Source organism: Astatotilapia calliptera, chromosome 1, assembly GCF_964374335.1.
Source record: "Astatotilapia calliptera chromosome 1, fAstCal68.1, whole genome shotgun sequence".
Lineage (NCBI taxonomy): Eukaryota > Metazoa > Chordata > Actinopteri > Cichliformes > Cichlidae > Astatotilapia > Astatotilapia calliptera.
In genome coordinates this window covers 11,400,619-11,417,698 of record NC_137422.1, presented here as the reverse complement: position 1 = coordinate 11,417,698, position 17,080 = coordinate 11,400,619, and the positions used below count along the sequence as shown (strand labels likewise).

General features: G+C 42.9%; 1 protein-coding gene across 14 annotated transcripts in view; it reads left to right on the top strand.

The window, feature by feature from the left end:
• Positions 1-17,080, top strand: part of neo1a (neogenin 1a) — a 156,398-nt gene that overhangs the window by 120,236 nt on the left and 19,082 nt on the right. For 11 of the 14 annotated variants that reach the window (XM_026162423.2, XM_080302190.1, XM_026162415.2 and 8 more), the window contains exons 8-15: positions 4,269-4,503; positions 6,951-7,105; positions 9,033-9,181; positions 10,774-10,912; positions 11,635-11,684; positions 14,183-14,324; positions 16,117-16,227; positions 16,342-16,536. In XM_026162423.2, the coding sequence (XP_026018208.1) occupies positions 4,269-4,503; positions 6,951-7,105; positions 9,033-9,181; positions 10,774-10,912; positions 11,635-11,684; positions 14,183-14,324; positions 16,117-16,227; positions 16,342-16,536 (1,176 nt within the window). The remainder of the gene's footprint in view (positions 1-4,268; positions 4,504-6,950; positions 7,106-9,032; positions 9,182-10,773; positions 10,913-11,634; positions 11,685-14,182; positions 14,325-16,116; positions 16,228-16,341; positions 16,537-17,080) is intronic. The other 3 variants (XM_026162467.2, XM_026162433.2, XM_026162428.2) reach the window with 1 other exon arrangement.

Sequence of the window (17,080 nt, the reverse complement as noted above, 5' to 3'; positions counted from 1 at the left end):
CAGGCTTGCTCATCTTTCCTGTCTTTTCTTTAAAGAGAGTGAAGGGAGAGCAGAATTTATTTAAAACAAAAAACAGCCACAGTTGTCACCAGGAAAGAAAAACGATTCTTCTTCTTCTTCTTCTTCTTTTTTTTTGTGGCTACATTTACTAGAGAACCAATAAGAGTGATCCAGTTTGCAGTTGCTCTGTTCTTACTTACAGTTCCTTTTACATTTCAGAGAATTAATGTCTCCACGGATTGTTTTTGTCTTTGTTCAGCGGAAATTTCTTCTAGTTCTTTGTAATAACCTTCGGGCCTACAGATAGGCTGTTCGGTTTTATCATAATGCGACTACTCCGTGTTTGCATAAAACATGACAAAGGCTGTCATTTTTATTTACTTTGGCTTTCATTTCTTTATTGAAAATGGCAGTGTAGTGTAGATAGGGACGGGACATGAAGGGAGAGAGAGAGAGAAGGGGGGTGGAGGGTGATGTGGAACTGATGACTGGCAGTTTTAATTGACTGTCTTCTTTGTGATGCTGTTCTGAAGACTCTCGACTATGCTTTTTGAGTACATTGTTCTTCTTCTTTTCTTGGCCAGATGAAAGTAGTGACTCAGTAATGGACCATTAGCACTGTGCTACATCAGTGTCTTACGCCGTCGTCATTACCGAACTACATTAGACATGGAAACCAGGCCTGAGAAAATCCATTTTGCAAGAGCCTGGTGTGGCTTGCTGAATTCCTTCTGAAAAGGCTATCTGTAGTTACAGTGCTGTGTGTGCTTCCTGCAGACATTCATTAGGTTTCCGTTCTCTCGGTAGAGGTGTGTAAGGCTGAGCCGGTGAGTTAGGCTGGCTCTCTTATCGGTGAACTCGGACCAGTTTGATGGAAATGCAGCTTTGCCCAGCGACGCTCACAGGGATTATGATGTTGGCAGCACAAGATAAAAGTTATGAGCCTTTAGTCAGAACTTTCACACCGCTCCATTTCTTTATTTCTGAAACGTGTTTTGCTTCCATTGAACGCTAAGACGACCCGTTAAGCATGTCTTTGTCCCAGTTGGGTTTTTTTGCCTGGGTTACCCAGATTATTATGCAGATCTAAAGTAACCTTCCTCGTTAAGCCTTAATGCCAGTAATTCATTACCTCTGGCACGGAGACTAATGACACTATTAATCAGCTATGAATAGAGCTCGGCAATAGCAGTGGGAGGCTGACACCTTCTTACTGTAACAATCCCAGGCACACATGTACAAGAGAGATTGTCAGAAGGACACCGAAAACTGCCCAGCATGTCAATTACCTACGGCGGACACGGTGTATGAAGATGGAAGCCGCTCGTAATGATTTTATTTCCTCGCCCTTGTCTGATCTGTGAGGTGGTCTTGATTCTGTTTGTGCTTCAAACTGAGATAACCTCGAAGTCCACACTGGGCAAGAGTACTGATGGACAAATTCGCTCGCTAAAAGAATTATGGCGTTGAGCAGAGTGCAAAGGCAGTGACCTGTTTCCTGTGTCATCTTAGGAGACAATCTTAGACCTATTAAAAGCCCGTTTTCCTCATTTTCTGCAGACATCAACAACCAGCCAACAACTAGTTAAGGTTAATAAAGTTGAGTTAAAAAAAAAAAAAAGGAAAAGAAATAAAACAAGGTCCAGATATGCATTTCTTAAAGCTGAACTCATATTCTCTTGTGACTTATTCTTCTGTTTTAATCAAGAAGTTGTGGCTCAACAGGGTTCAAAGCAAAACTGACTAATGTGAAGCAAATGTTGCTATCCGACTTTGCTTTTGAAGTTCTTTCAAACAGTTATCATTTGAGGGAAAGGAGAAGGCCTTTAAAAGCATATTTCATTGCTATATAACCATATGTGTGTTGGAATAATAGTAATATTTCATATTTAATATGTGAGCTGGAGCACAGCGTGAGGTTATCAAGCAGGGCCCTTCTGGTTACTATGAAAGAGTAGCATATCTTTTGCCTTCCAAGCTTTTAATCCTTCTTTCCTGAAGATATGGCAAAATTAGTATGCACATTAAAATCTCTAAATTGTTAATTCCATTGTATTCATCTCAATAAATTAATTCTACAGACTCAAGGGACTCATAGATTATTGCCTGCAGGACTTTACTTTTATACAACCTGAATCTGGAAGCAGAATTACTAATTTCCTGTGGATGTTGTCTTTATCTCATCTTCCAGCTGAATTGTATCTTGTTCATAGAATATTCTGAGGTTAAAACTTTTTGAAATATGTCAACAATGAGTCGTTCCATTCACAGTATTTGCCGGGAGTTCCTACTTGCGCTGTGTTTCTGGGTTGTACTCTACTGCGTTCAGATTTTTGGAATTCAGGAAGCGCTTCCCTATTAAGAAACTGAGCCTTTGGTGATTCGGTGAACCTGGTTCGAGTTAGATGGCGGTAATTCTGATGCTTGTGCGTGTGCGAGACGCTTTATAAATGGGGATAATTATTCAGCATCTGGTCATTTACACTGCAGTCAGAAAGTATTAGGATGATAATGTGTTTTTCATTGTTGCTGGCACTACTCCAGCAAACAGGATTTGAAATGAAACCGTGGCGTTGAGGCTGAAGTGCTGACTTTCAGCTTTAAGCTTGTTTGAGGCTGTCATTACCTTTGCTTGGTGAAGATTGAGAGACGGCTGGGTTGTTTTTTGGGGGGTTTTCTTCACCACTTTTAGAACAAGAACCCTAATCGCAGGGAAAAGGCAGCCAGTGTTTTTCTAAATGGTGTAAAATAGTTTTGGCTGGCCACTGGAGTTCAAACAATACTGGATTTTTGTAGGGTAAGGCAAGGCCTCATCACTCAGCTGACCTAAATCCATCTTTTCAGATGAGAATGAATAAAAAAAAAAACATTCCTGAAATGTGCAAGAAGCGGCCCTCCACATATCCTACACAAGGTGTCGTGCTGATGTCTGTGACTTTAACGAGAGTTTGGATTTCATAGACAGATATCCAAATTTGGGCAACAGTACCTTTTTTTTTTTTCTTTTTTTTTTTTATTGAGTGTAGATGTAAACAAGCTAAAATTGAGCCTGACAATCTGTTTATTTCCCATCCAAAGTACTGGAGCATGCTACAAATTCAACAGCAGTTCTTTAGAGCATTACTCGGTATACACAGAGCCCATAAATACGGAGTTGAAGCTAAAGTTTCTTGAGTGTTTATATACAGAAAGTGTATACAAACAGTGTCATTTTTCTTTGGGGGTGGGTCAGAATCTTCTATATCATATGTTGGCTTTTATATGATCACAGAAGTCGGTGAACTCTTTGATACGTAAACAAATTCTGAAAGCCAAATTAGCGGTTAGTCCACATGCTGTGACAGATAAATATGCCAGCAGCCGCTTTCCATTCCATCGCAATTTCTCCGGTAATAACACACCGTTTGAGCACAGCACTTGCCATGCGCCTTTCCTATATTTTCAGCCTTGCCCTCCAGTCCGTTTCCCCCCGACCTGCAAACAAATGGAAATGTCATACAGACTAACATTCTTTCCGTATGGTTTTGTTTCGCCTGCTTGCCAGGCAAATGGAAAGCAGATCTCACGAGGTCCGACCGCAGATTGTTCCTCCGAAAAGGAGGAGGAAAAAAGAAAAACACACACACGCACTCGAAATGAAATCACAAACATTTCTGTGGCTTGGCTGTGGAATGCGACGACAGAAGTGCTTCAGCAGCATCGTTAGTTATGAGAAGCTAAAGTGAGGGGGGGGTTGGGTTAGTCCGAAGCTGTTTTACTGTAAAATAAAAGTCAGACGGCCACGAGACGACTTTGTCCCTGTCACGACAAAGTGTCTCTCCTTGCAGAAATGCAGTCCAATCATTCATTTTAATGCCAATGATTGGCAGGAAAGCCACTGATGGTGAACGTTAAGTGTGTGACACTATGTTCTGCTCCCACTGCCCTTGCATTAGACAGGTGTGTGTAGATCTGCATGTGTAGTCCCTCCCTCTTTGTCAGCTTTGTGAGTGTAGTAGAAGTGTTGTATTGTGGTTCCTTGTCACACCAAGAGTCTTTTTTTTTTTTTGTTACGTTGTTGTTATTTTGTTTTTTCTTTTTTTTGTTTCCTCCCTTTCTTTCGTTCCACTTTCATTTCCATTTCAACTCCTCTCCTCAACCTGCTCCTTTTGGGCACCTCTGCACAATATTTCTCCCACCCGACCCCGACATGCTACGGCTGTCTCCCTCCCGGTCTCCCTTGCTCTCATCCCACCATCCCTCCCTCCCTACCCCCTCCCAACCCAAAGTCGTAGCCCTGCCCTCTTTCCCTCCCCCTTCACTGACTCCTAACACTACTGACCATGTAACACCAGGCTCCAGAGGTGTAGGCAGTCCAGCAGGGCCTACCTCCTCGGCCCCCCGAGACGTCGTGGCTTCGCTGGTGTCCACTCGCTTCATCAAGCTGACCTGGCGTCAACCAGCCGAGCCGCATGGGGACGAGTTGACCTACTCCATTTTCTACAGCCAGGAGGGCACGAGCAGGTAGAACGCACACTTTCCTGGAGGGGGTACTAATACACGCACACGACTGCTGGCATCAGCACATTGCTCAAGTACACACACTCAGACCACTGAAATATCTGATTCAAGAAGTTCAGTCACTTAAAGCAAAACCTCCTTCTTAAACAAATATAAACCCCAAAAAAACCCAAAAACAAATGTTCAAATACCATGCTCGCTTTCCCCCCCAAATAGTTCTGTGGTAAATTTCTCCCAGCTTCACAGGCGGAGGATTTACTGACTGAGAATAAAATTTAAGAAGCTGAGAGGATTTTCCACAAGTCTTCTTTTTTATGTCTTCTCTGTAACATGACGGTAAGCAAAAGCAAACCTTTAATATACAGAATCTGCAAATACGTGGAGCGTACCGATAACTCAGCGAGGTTGTAAACTAGGTCTCCCGGTCCTGCTGCCAACAGGTGAGCTGGTTAGTTTATAGACCAGTGCCAGCATTAATTTAGCAATCATGCCAGTTTCTGCTCTAGTTTCTTTCTCTCCTCTGCTCTGTTTTTGTGTGTGGAGCAGTGATACAGACGTGCATATGGAGCAGAGTAAAGGAGTTGCATGAAGATAAAGTTAGTGCAATGAATACCTCCGAATGTTAATCCATCAAGATGTTTTGTTTTATTTTAAAGCTGCTCCCGTTACTGCGGATTTTATATTTTCCATTCCCACTTAAAAAAAAAAATAAAAAACTAAACAAAAGAATGATGTGGCAGTGTGGAAAGGCCACTGGGACTCCTTCCACATAGAGAGCATGTGATGAAGAGGGACGTGCAGATGCAGAGGGAGAGTAGCTGTGGGTAAGTGGCATCTCAGCCACTCTAAGGTACAAAAAGGATTATTTTGATGGAAAACGCATTTAAATTGAAAGTTTTCAGAATGGAGGGTTTGGGTTTTTTTGGGAAGTTAATGGATGCCAACTAATGGATTAAAAAAATAATGAGGCTTACTAATAATGACACTTATTTTTAAGACTAGGAAGTCCTGTATTAATCAACTTCATTATCAAAGCCAATGTTACAAAGTGCCTCCAAGAAATACAGGAAAAGAAAATTTAAAGTCTCAGCCAAAAGATAATATACATATAAAATCTAATTGAGCCTTTTACACATTAAAAGAAAGACACTGATGTGACCTCCCTGTGTTGGATCAGGTGGATCGCAAGATCCTGAATGCCAAAATTACAACTAAAGAAATTACTAAATCTATTGTGTATTATAAAATGGTAAAAATGGTAAGAGTCCAGGCCCAGATGGGTTAGGGAATGAATTTTACAAACAGCTCAAGATCAAACTTGCTCCATATCTATTTAAACTGTACAACCATGCATACAATGTGGGCACCTTACCACCAACATTGAATAAAGCAGTTATTACTGTACTCCCAAAAAACGATAGTCTTGGAGGAAGTGGGATCATATAGACCTATCTCTTTATTAAATTCGGATCAAAAAAATCCTGGCTAAAATACTAGCGAGTAGACTCGGTATGGTAATAGATAAACTGGTACATTCAGATCAAACAGGCTTTATACCAGATAGGAGCTCCTTTAACAATCTAAGACGTCTATTTAATATAATTTACTCCTCTAAGGCGCAACAGGACCTACTTATACTTAGCTTAGATGCCGAAAAGGCATTTGATCATGTTGAGTGGCCCCATCTCTTTGCTGTCTTAGAGAAATTTCAATTAGGACAAGATTTTATTTCCTGGATAAAATTACTGTATAAGAATCCCACAGCCAGAATCCTTACAAACCAAACATTATCCACTCAGTTTAAGCTCAGCAGAGGGACACGACAGGGATGTGTTCTTAGTCCATTACTGTTCACTCTTGCTCTGGAACCCCTGGCACGGACAATTCGCACTCACGCTGATATACATGGTTATGACACAGCATATACCTCTAATACTATATTGCTCTATGCTGATGACATTTTACTATACATAACAAAACCCCAAACTTCCATCCCAGCAACTCTCTCCGTTATTGACTAATTTTGGCACCTTTGGCGGTTAAGGGATCAACTGGGGAAAAAGTAAGTATTGCCCATCAAATTTGAAAGCAGTGAGTGGCTTGCATCTCTACCATTTAAAATAACTTATGTGAAAATTACATATCTGGGCATCTCAATAACAAGAAAATATACACGAATATATAAAATATACAAGAAAAAAACACCATTCAGTTTTGGAGGACACTCCCTATCTCATTGATAGGAAGAGTGAACTCAATAAGGATTTCTTCAAAAAGTTGGATGCCATTATTATGCACATGTGTTTGGCACCAAGATATTAGGTGCTCTAAATGCCACTTCACTTTGTTTCTTGCAAACCAGCATTAAACAAAACCTTCTGGGTAATTTAAGGTCAGAATGATTAACTGTTCTGTTACCTGTCTGCGTGCGACCCACCCCCCCCTATCAGGGAGCGAGTCGTGAATACCAGTCGTCCAGGGGAGATGCAGGTCACCATCCAGAACCTCATGCCAGACACCAAATATCGCTTCAGGGTTGTGGCCCACAATAGCAACGGCCAGGGCGAGAGCTCTGCAGCGCTCAAAGTGGCCACCCAAGCTGAAGGTAACACTCTTGCTCACTTACTCCACACACACACACACACGTTTATATATGCTTGGTAAACAGGACACATAAACACAAAGCCACACTCTAGCCAGTTTGTCGGAAGCGTGCTCACACTGCTCACACTGATGCAAACAGGATGCACTCAAAGGAAGCACACAAGAGGCAAATAAACATTCGCACAAACAAATATTCACTCATATGCAGTATACGCTCAATTCAAACAGAGACATCCCATATTCCCCGCACACATGGGCACACACAGAGAAGGCTGTTTAGTGCTGTTCGTTAAGGCAGACCACCCAAGAGCAGACCAGAGAAGCGCTGCATTTTCTTCTTTTAAGCCGCTTCTTGTTTACTTTTGTTTACATTTACTTGAATCTTCCGTGTGTTTGGCTCAAAACATGCCTACTTGAGTGAGGAATGCTGGAAATTAGTATTCCAGATTCCAACACTCTCCTCTTCCAGTCTACTGAGAAACTTATTAGGATGTTTTGAATAGAGGACACATAAGCCCGACTGTAGGAAGGAGTAGCAAAGTGGTTCCCTTCCTCTCCTCTCTCTCTTTGTGTTTGAGTGTGTAAACCTCTCTGTGGCTGCTGCTCCAAAATCACTTGAAAGTGCTGTGAAGGGGATTTCCCAGCACACTGTCAGACTGTGGACAACCCTCTCCTCTCGACCAAGCTACAGCTCAGTCACTGTCACTTTGTAGGTCAGCTGCTGTTTCTCTACTTGTGTCCTTGGTTGGAGGGCGGACGAATCAACACACAAAAGCACACACGCTACATCTTAATGCCCGGCAGCAGGAGCACAGCCACCCAGGGGGATAGCAGTGAGGGCGGGCTGTAGCTGTGCCGTATGTCTCTGTCGCGTGTGCGCGCCTTTAATGTAAGAACATGCTACGAACTGGAGCTTAAACTGTTGACCTGCATCCGAGTGCCAAGCATGTGCAAACCACACTCCCTCTGTATCACTTCTCTTTAGAGACGGGCTTTACACACCTGCACACACACACACACAGTCTCTCACCCTTCTAACATCTGTGCACGCTAACAAATGGGAGCTTCTTTCTTCTGGCAGGAACACCTGCAGCTAATGTCTACAAGATGTATCCAGAGCAGACATATAGCATGTCTGACAGCTGGCACTTGAACCTCAGAGTCACTGCTTGATTTTAAATCCGATGGGCCACAGTACAGACACAACAAGTAACATGTACATATACGTAGACACAGTGTAGTCACAGATTATTAGAACGGTGATACACATTTTGTTACGATAGCTGCGTCTTTGAGCACGCTGCATATTACATGAAATATTTAGTTTGAGGTTCCTGTCTGCTTTCATTTACGTTTGCACCAGATAACCAGTGCAGTTCTGTTTCTCCATAGCCTCCTGCACCAGAGTTATGTAGCAGATCAGCTCCCGCTGCAAAAATAACTCAGCGCTAATTGTAAAAGTGGACTACATCCCATATTCATGTAGTATACCAGCATATTATGAAGCCAGGATAAGACACATATAAATATACATTCTGTTTCTGCTGCCTTAATTTACTAATCAAGTGCAATACAATAAACAGGCTACCACATTCAAAGGTAGCAGGATCCCAGCGGTGATGGGATATTAGATGCATACTGATGTTTTTGTTGAAACTTCCGCTTTTGTTCTGGGAATAGGAAGAAAATCAGCACGCTGGCAGCCCAGTCCAGAGGGGGACAATTTGGCGTCAGTGTTAGCGCTGGGAAATGTGACTGTGAGGTAGCCAAGAATATGTCTTAGGTGGTAAGAACTAGGAATTGGTAAATTAGTTTCTTTCTCCCAGATGAGACACAATAAAAATGAAGAACGGTTCAAGATAAGAGAACAAAATGGTCACACTTGCTGCTTTTCTAATTTCTGTCCACCTGTGATATTTCGTCACCAGTCCAAGTACCCGGCCCGGCTCCTAACCTGCAGGGGGTGTCCAACACGCCGACCTCCGTTTCTCTCAGCTGGGACAAACCCCTCACTGGCAATGGAGAGATCCTCTCGTACAAGTTGTACTACACGGACAAGAGCGTCGGCAAAGAGCAGGTAGGGCGTGAACCACACTCCAGGGACAAACTCACGCTGCTCGAGCGCCTAGCGAAGACTTTTTTGAATTCAAAGGTTTGCAGGTAGCAAAGACATAAACAGGTGTCCAAAACCTTTTGCCTTAAATTGCAGCTCATCTCTTAAAATGAAGCTACAAAGTGCTTCACAATAGATTTTAAAAACCAATGAATTAAAAACACATTAATCGGAGAAATAAGTCGAAAATTAAAGTAAAATTGAAGATTTGCATGATTGTTTTTTTTAATTATTGAATTCTAAACAAGATTGTCCTGAAACATATGTCACACCGCTTGCTTTGCTACGTCGTCTTTGTGTTTTGCTTTTCTTTTATCGGTGATAAATTGCTTAAATCACCTGAAATAAGTGCAGACTTTAAACAGATGCAGCGTGTGCTCACTGCTCACAGTTTACCCTGTGAGCGAGGCATAGTGTGTGAAGCTGATGCCTGATTTCGCAGGGCCCATTAGATAAAATGCGTACAACTGATTGGTTTCTCATACAAATTGTGATGAGGTAAGAATCCCTAATCATTTGCCAAGACCCTTTGTGCTGATTTTTGGCGGCGTTCTTAATGATTCATCGTCTCACAGAAACAGCAGGGCATTGTGCTAAAAGAAAGCAGATATGATTCACTTGGTGCTTCTCTGCAGGACTAACTCTGTCACAAGAGTGGAATCGAGCTGCTTAGATATTGAGTCAACCCCAGCAGTAGCAGTGTGCAAGCCAGTGAGGCATTAAAAAGCCTTTAATATGATAATGGATGAAACGTCAGCCGGTGCACTGAGTAATGATGCCTCAGCTCCTTGGAGGAGAGAGCCAGAGATGAGGTGAAAAACGGGGAGAGATGAAGTGGTAGTAAAGGAGAGGTGAAGGAAGCGGACTGAGAGAGAGAGAGACACAGTGCTGAACCGATATTAAATATTGAAAGGGCAGAGGGAAGACGGGGACAACATATGATGCAAATTCAAGGGTGACGTGGCCAGAGGTAATCAGCTGACCCAAGTTCAGAGGTCAAGGAATGGACCGCTCTGGAAGCAAGATTAGAGTTTCCTCCAAGTGCCTTTTTTTTCTCCAAATGTCACAACCAAAGAGCTGCATGCAAATAGGCTTGAAGTAATTGGACATGTGTCAGCGTGCCCAATTTGTAAAGCAAAGCAAGTCAAAATCACAGAAGGCACAAATTGCGTCTCTGCGGAAGACGACATTTTCACACCGAATTACAAACACAAATGTTAGCGTGATGAAACGATGAAGGCTGGCGTCACATTGTGAAGCTACTGGAACGGTCCTAAATGTCTGCGTTTATCAGACTGCTGTTGGCTGTGAAATACTATAAAAATGCTGCGCTGTAGTGCTATCAGTGTTTTTGTCTTTTTCTGCAGGTAATCATAAATGTTTCCTTTTCGTACAAGCTTCACGTATTCGGTTTTTGTTTTTCCCGTTGTTCGTAAACATCGAGATGTCGGTGAGCAGCCGTGAAAGTAGAGGCGTGTTTGCTTTTTAAGCAAGGGAAGTCGCACGATTCTCAATTCACTGACAAGTTCCTCTCCTTCCCTCCTTTTCTCATTCAGGATATTGACGTAGACGGCCAGTCGTACAGCATGGCGGGGCTGAAGAAGAACACAGAGTACAGTTTCCGTGTGGTGGCCAACAACAGGCACGGTCCTGGCGTCTCCACTGAGGACGTTGTCGTTCGCACCCTGTCTGACGGTTAGTGGACTGATGAAGTGTAAATGTACCAACACTAATTTGACTTTTATTGTAACACCACTGAAATGGTAACTGGAAATATTCCTATATAGTGCTTTTCTGCTCTTCTTGAGCACTCAAAGCTTTTTGCTTAACATGTCTCACTTAACAGTTTTGGGGGGTTTTTAAGTACTTTTCTGCCTTAAATTCACACACATTCACACTCAAACTCTTTGGGAACAACTCAAGGTTCAGTACATTGCCCGAGGATATTTGGCACGCAGACTGGAGCAGCCAGTAATCAAACATCACTGCTCTACCTCCTGAGCTACAGCCACCACAAAAGCATTTGAAAAGTTGGGGTATAAAGAGTATTGAAACTATAAAATACATCTGGTGAGGTAAATGTGTCATCACACACCGTTTCCTTGCTGTATTAAAGGAGCTAATGTGGATTTAGCAAAGGAGGACAAAGGAGGGTTGATGTGAAACAGGATTCTAACAATAAGGTGACTTGAAGGCAGAAAAGGAAGCGGCTGAAAGAAGGAAGACAACCCCGGCTTCCACATCATGTCCAATCAGCAGTCCAAAACTTGAGGTTCTCAGTTAATGGGGCTCTGTTTACAACGTTGTTCTGTCCAGTTAATTAATAACTTGATTGTTTGAGCTCTGCCAAAATGTAGATTTCTATGTTTTCTTTAGTTTTACACTAACAAATTGTTGGTGTTTTCATTTTTCCACAGTACCAAGTGCCCCGCCTCAAAACCTGACCATCGAGGTCCATAACTCAAAGGTGAGGTTTATTTGTCTCGACTGAAGGGAGCGTCGACGGACCTTTTTAACTTGTTTAGGTTTCTCTGTTGCCTTGTTGAGGACTTAAGCTACAGGTACACCTAAACTGCCTGCAGACTGTTTGTTGTACAGCAATTGCGTTTATGTGTTTGCTTGAGCAAATCCGCCTTCACCCGCCCGCTCGTTCGCTTACTCGCGCACACGAACAGTTGAACAGATACATAGCCCGCAGGCCAGTGCACCGTTGTTGCTGTGTTATTAGTTGCGTCAGATCCTTGTAGCCCCAGCTGGTTAAGAGGGCGTGTGAACCCTCATCGATCTTCTCGTCGGCAGGAGACTCGCCTGTCAGAAGGTTTTATCCTCAGTATCACTCCATCCGTACAGAAACTGGCACGGGAGCCTACAGCTCAAATCTGATAGGATACAGGAAGATGCGGGCTAACTAAAACTGATACTCAGGTAGAATTTATAGGTCGAATGAAGTTAGACATCTAGTTGAAACCCAACATAACACAACTCATAATGAATGTAAGTTGGAAAAGTTAACTTTTCAACCAATATCGGTTCATTAAGTGCAAACGGTTAGAAGTGTGATGACTTACCAGTTTCCAATTCACCCTCTGTAACAGAGATCTCACTTTCTCACTCACCTTTTGTTTTTTTTTGTTAGCAGGCTTATAGGCAACGTGATAAAAAGATTTACTTGTTTAAAAGTGAGATCTCATTTTATCTGGATTCAATTTTCTCTTTGGAGCAGAGATAACTGGATCAATTTCTTTTTTTTCCCCCACAGCTCAGCCAACAAGTCCTGGCATCCTCTCAGTCTTTTTAAGTTTCATTGTTAAATCCTGTTTATTTCAGCCGAGACATGCCGCAGTTCTCGCGTGATGCGCTTTATTTGATAAGGCTGCTGAGGTGGCTGCTGGCTGCACAACACGCCCCTGATTAAAACAGGAAACGGGCCTCGGCTGCCCATCATCTCAGCCATTTGATCTTCAAACAGAGAGCTGTAGGCCTGTTTATTGTACTTTCCCACCCGAGTGAGGGATTAATTTTTACAAAAGATGTTTCTCACTCATGACATGTGAGACAGCAATTGCAAAAAGAAAAAAAGAAGAGATAGGGAAAACCTCGGGGTGTGTGCACTGACTACAAAAACGGCAACCAGCACTTTTGGCCCTTTGCGGGTCGATGCTTAGCACAAGTGAGGGAAAACACTGACAGACAATCCTATCACACACTCCCAGCCTGAGTTAGAGCTAGCCACCCATGCTGAGGGATCCTCTGCTGAGATTTGTAGAGAGAAAATGCTCTCATGCTAATTTTAAGAGTAAAATGAAGCGGGCTCAGTCTGTGGAAGGGACATGAATAGTTTTCTGAGAGGATAGTGTGCGTGAGGCCAGCTGTCCCTCCTCACTTTGGCCCGGACCAAGCGGTTTAAAGCTGTGAAACAAACATCTGACAGATTTCTTCTTTTTTTCCCCTTTAAGTGTCATTCAGTAATTCATCTCATTTTCTCTTTTTGTTGTCATTGTCTTTCACTTTGAGCGTAAACAAGCCATTAAAAGAACAATTACAGTACAATTATTTAGATACAAACCATTTATGCAATTAGTTCGGTACACCCAACCAAAGTGGAAAAGAGCTAATTAACATTCATTTCATGTGTGGTCTCCTCTTTGGGTCCTGTCAAGCAGAAAGGTGCATCTTTCACCTACAAGGCAACCTGATCATCGTGTTTTCTGATCTTACTTCTCTGGGTTTTTTGTTGTTGTTGTATTTTTTTGCTTTTGGCATCAGCCTCTTCACCTTCCCCTGTGAGTTTACAAAAGTCAATTAAACTGTTTTTTGTGATTAGCGCCAGGAAGGTAGAAACGCAACAGACATGACGAGCCGGGGCCGATAGTGTAATAAGAAAAATGGAAATAATTGAACACACTTCACACAAATTTAATTTGTGCAATTCCCTCGACTCTGCTGGGGAGGAGCGCACGCGTGCCCTGTGCGTGTACTCGGGCTTTTGTGCATCAGTGTGACAGTGGGGAAGCGTTAATTAACTCTTCTCCCACGCTGAGCCACCCCCCACCTATCTCTTTAAACACACATGGGCACACAAAAACTCAGCAGCGCACATCCCAAAAGAGTGCAGCGTGGGCCCGCCAGCAGAGCGTCTTGCCTTCATCTCTCTGCCTCGGTGTCTCTGCAGGCTTAACCTGACCACACACCTCGCTTATCATCGCAACTTTTATTATTCATAGTCATCTCTTCCTAATGCATCTGTTTGCGCTGCATCTCTCGCGCTCACGGGGGTGTTTGCTCGATGTGGGTCTCCCTCTTGTTTGGACCGCGGTGACACTGTTAACACAAAGGTCCACGCCAAGGTGCGTGGGAAGGTGCGATGCCGCCTGCTAAACTGTGAGGTCACCTTTACAGCTACAGGCCCCAAAAGTACTTGCTAAACATGACATTCTGTTTCATTTACACCTTTCCCCGTCTCAGAGCATCATGCTTCGGTGGCAGCCTCCGCCCCTGAGCGGCCAGAACGGGAAGATCACCGGCTACAAGATACGATACCGGAAAGGATCCCGCAGGAGCGAATCTGAAACCACTGAAGGCACCCAGCTTTACAAGCTCATGGATGGTAATGAATAAAAAAATTGTGACTAATGACTTTTTGAATAAATCCGTCCTCTTCCCTCAGACCAGTGGAAGTGCTTATGAATGTATTGCATTTATTACCATGTGTACAGGAAGAGTTTAGCTATAAAATTTACCTCCAGTTACATTCAGTGGGTGTTCAGGTGTGGGAAGAGAGCCACCATAGTTCACATCTGCTAGTAAAATGTTTCTTGTATGTGCTTGGCCTTTTAACCCAGTTTGAAAACAAAGTCTCCAAACCACCCTGGATACGCAGGTTCAGAACCGGGTTTGAAAGACGGATCATTTAGAGCTATACACGCCCTGCAGCTACGAAAAGTCATCCCATCACCAGATAAAAAAGTACAAAGACAAGTTGGAGAGGAGACATGAACAGTTTTCTTAACAGGCAGTGCTGTGAGCAAAAGACTTTGCTGTACAGTTATGGACACATGCATCACTGTGCACGTCTGCAGGGTGTTTTTAGAGCTGTACACAAAAACAATGACATCACTGTGATGGTTTTATGCCCTCGTCTAAAAGCCCAAAAGTGATACAGATGCATAGATTTACATATCGAATCAGATTTTAAAATGATGGATCCACAAAGAATTCCCCTTTTTGAGCTCAAACTTTTATGCTATCAGACTCCATGTCATCTCTATATTTTAGTATCTTTATCTGATGCGTCTTGGAAAGTGTGAGCTGTGTCTGATGGGGTGCAGGATTTTCTTTAAAAAATTTTTTTTATAAATCTCTTATCTTGAGCCTGAAGATGCGTATCGGATGATTCATGGGATTAGTCAGCCTGTTTATTTACTCAACATCCACACATCAGTTTCTAAACCCATTGCAATTGAGTTACATGTCCTATTGTACCCTAACATTACCCACCGCTATCAGCAAAATATGCACAATATCGCAAGAGAGGCACGGCAGCGGTGATTAATATTAGATGTCGTCTCAGCAACTTTCAAGTGGCCCGGCTTCACGCTGTGTGCTGCATCAAAGAGAATATACACTTAAAAGTTGATTTTTGTAGAACATTCTGTGGGGGGGGGGGGGGGGACACAGGGGTGTTTGTTGGTTCAGAAGCGTTTAGAAGAAGATGTTGTAGCCTCGGAGGCACGGATGGTTAGGCAGTCTTCAGAAGCTACCCCCAAGGGCGGCCCAGAATAGTGGGTACAGAGCGAAGAGAGTACAGGATTAGCATGTAGCGTGCAAATGGGACAATACGGCGATGATGAAAAATTTTGCAGCAAATTAATACAGCAACACATCATTTGTCAGCAGGCGTTCCCCTCTTCTCTGAATACCAAAGCTGGCACCCAGCGGTGTTGCAGCTCACTCTAAGGGAGATATAGCTTTAAAATATGAATTAATCCAGACTACCATTTTTTTTTAAACTTCTGCTCTTAGTGTCTCTCCTTTTGTGCTACTTTTTATCAGACACTCTCTTTTTAACTTGTTTTAAAGGCTAGTGTTGTGTTTTTCTTTAAATCCCATTGAATCGTACTCATCAGATGTGAAAATAAAATGTAATCAACTTTAATATAGATTAGGCGAGTTATGGATTTTCTCCTTAAGCCGTGGAGAGACGTATCAGGTATCTGCTTTAAAATATTTGTGTTATTGAAAGCCCAACTGATCCAGCCAATCAGAGCGCACCAGTAGTAAAACCAGGACTGAGAGAGGTTTTAATGGAGGAGTTGACTTGGCGGATCATTTTGGCCAAAGCTCTATTTAAATACTCCAGTTTTGAATCTCAGGCTGATGTGTTGGTGTTGCCCGTCCAGGTCTCGAGCATGGAACGGAGTACTCCTTCCGAGTGTCAGCCATGACGGTAAATGGCACGGGACCGGCCACCGAGTGGATGACGGCAGAGACGTTTGAGAGCGACTTGGATGGTAACGTCAGCTGTTTTACTAAACCGGAAGCTGTCACTTGGTTTTGAGCAATTATTTATTTTAGCATTTATTTTTCCTCCTCATCTGAAGTTTTTCCTGCTTCTCCCCCATCAGAGTCCCGTGTTCCGGACCAGCCTAGCTCGCTGCACGTCCGGCCGCTGGTCAACAGCATCGTGGTGAGCTGGACGCCGCCGGAGAACCAGGACATTATGGTGCGCGGTTACGCGATTGGCTACGGCATCGGCAGTCCACACGCGCAGACCATCAAAGTGGACTACAAGCAGCGCTACTTCACTATCGAGAACCTCGGTAAGAACGGTCGCTCCCTTTTTGTTCTTCACATGTGTTTCTTTCAGCTTTTTGTATCGATGTGTGCACATTCTTGTCCCCAAAATAGTTACACATAAGGATCAAATACTAATGATCCACGTGTCAAATCATTATCAGACAAAATGTTAATGTGATCTATTTGATGTGATACTTTATACGCTAAGTTTAATTAATGGTTTGTGTATTATAAGCAAACACACAGGCAGACGCACAAGCACTGAATTAATTCATCTGTACCCCACAGTGAGTGTTTAGAGAATTAATAAGATCCTCTCCACCACACGCCTGAGCTGCTAATTATACAGATTGGCCTAATGGGCACACAATAATTAAAGGTCATGATATTTGAATAAAATATTTGGTGGTTTTAGCACTCGCTGTCATCAAACCAGTTTTACCTCATTAAAATGTTCTGCTTCTTCTTTTGCATGAGGGCCATTTCTCCGCATGTGATCAATGCTGCCTTTGGGAAGCTCACACAAACTGTATTTGACTCTAAAACCTACATGATGAAATTAAAGTT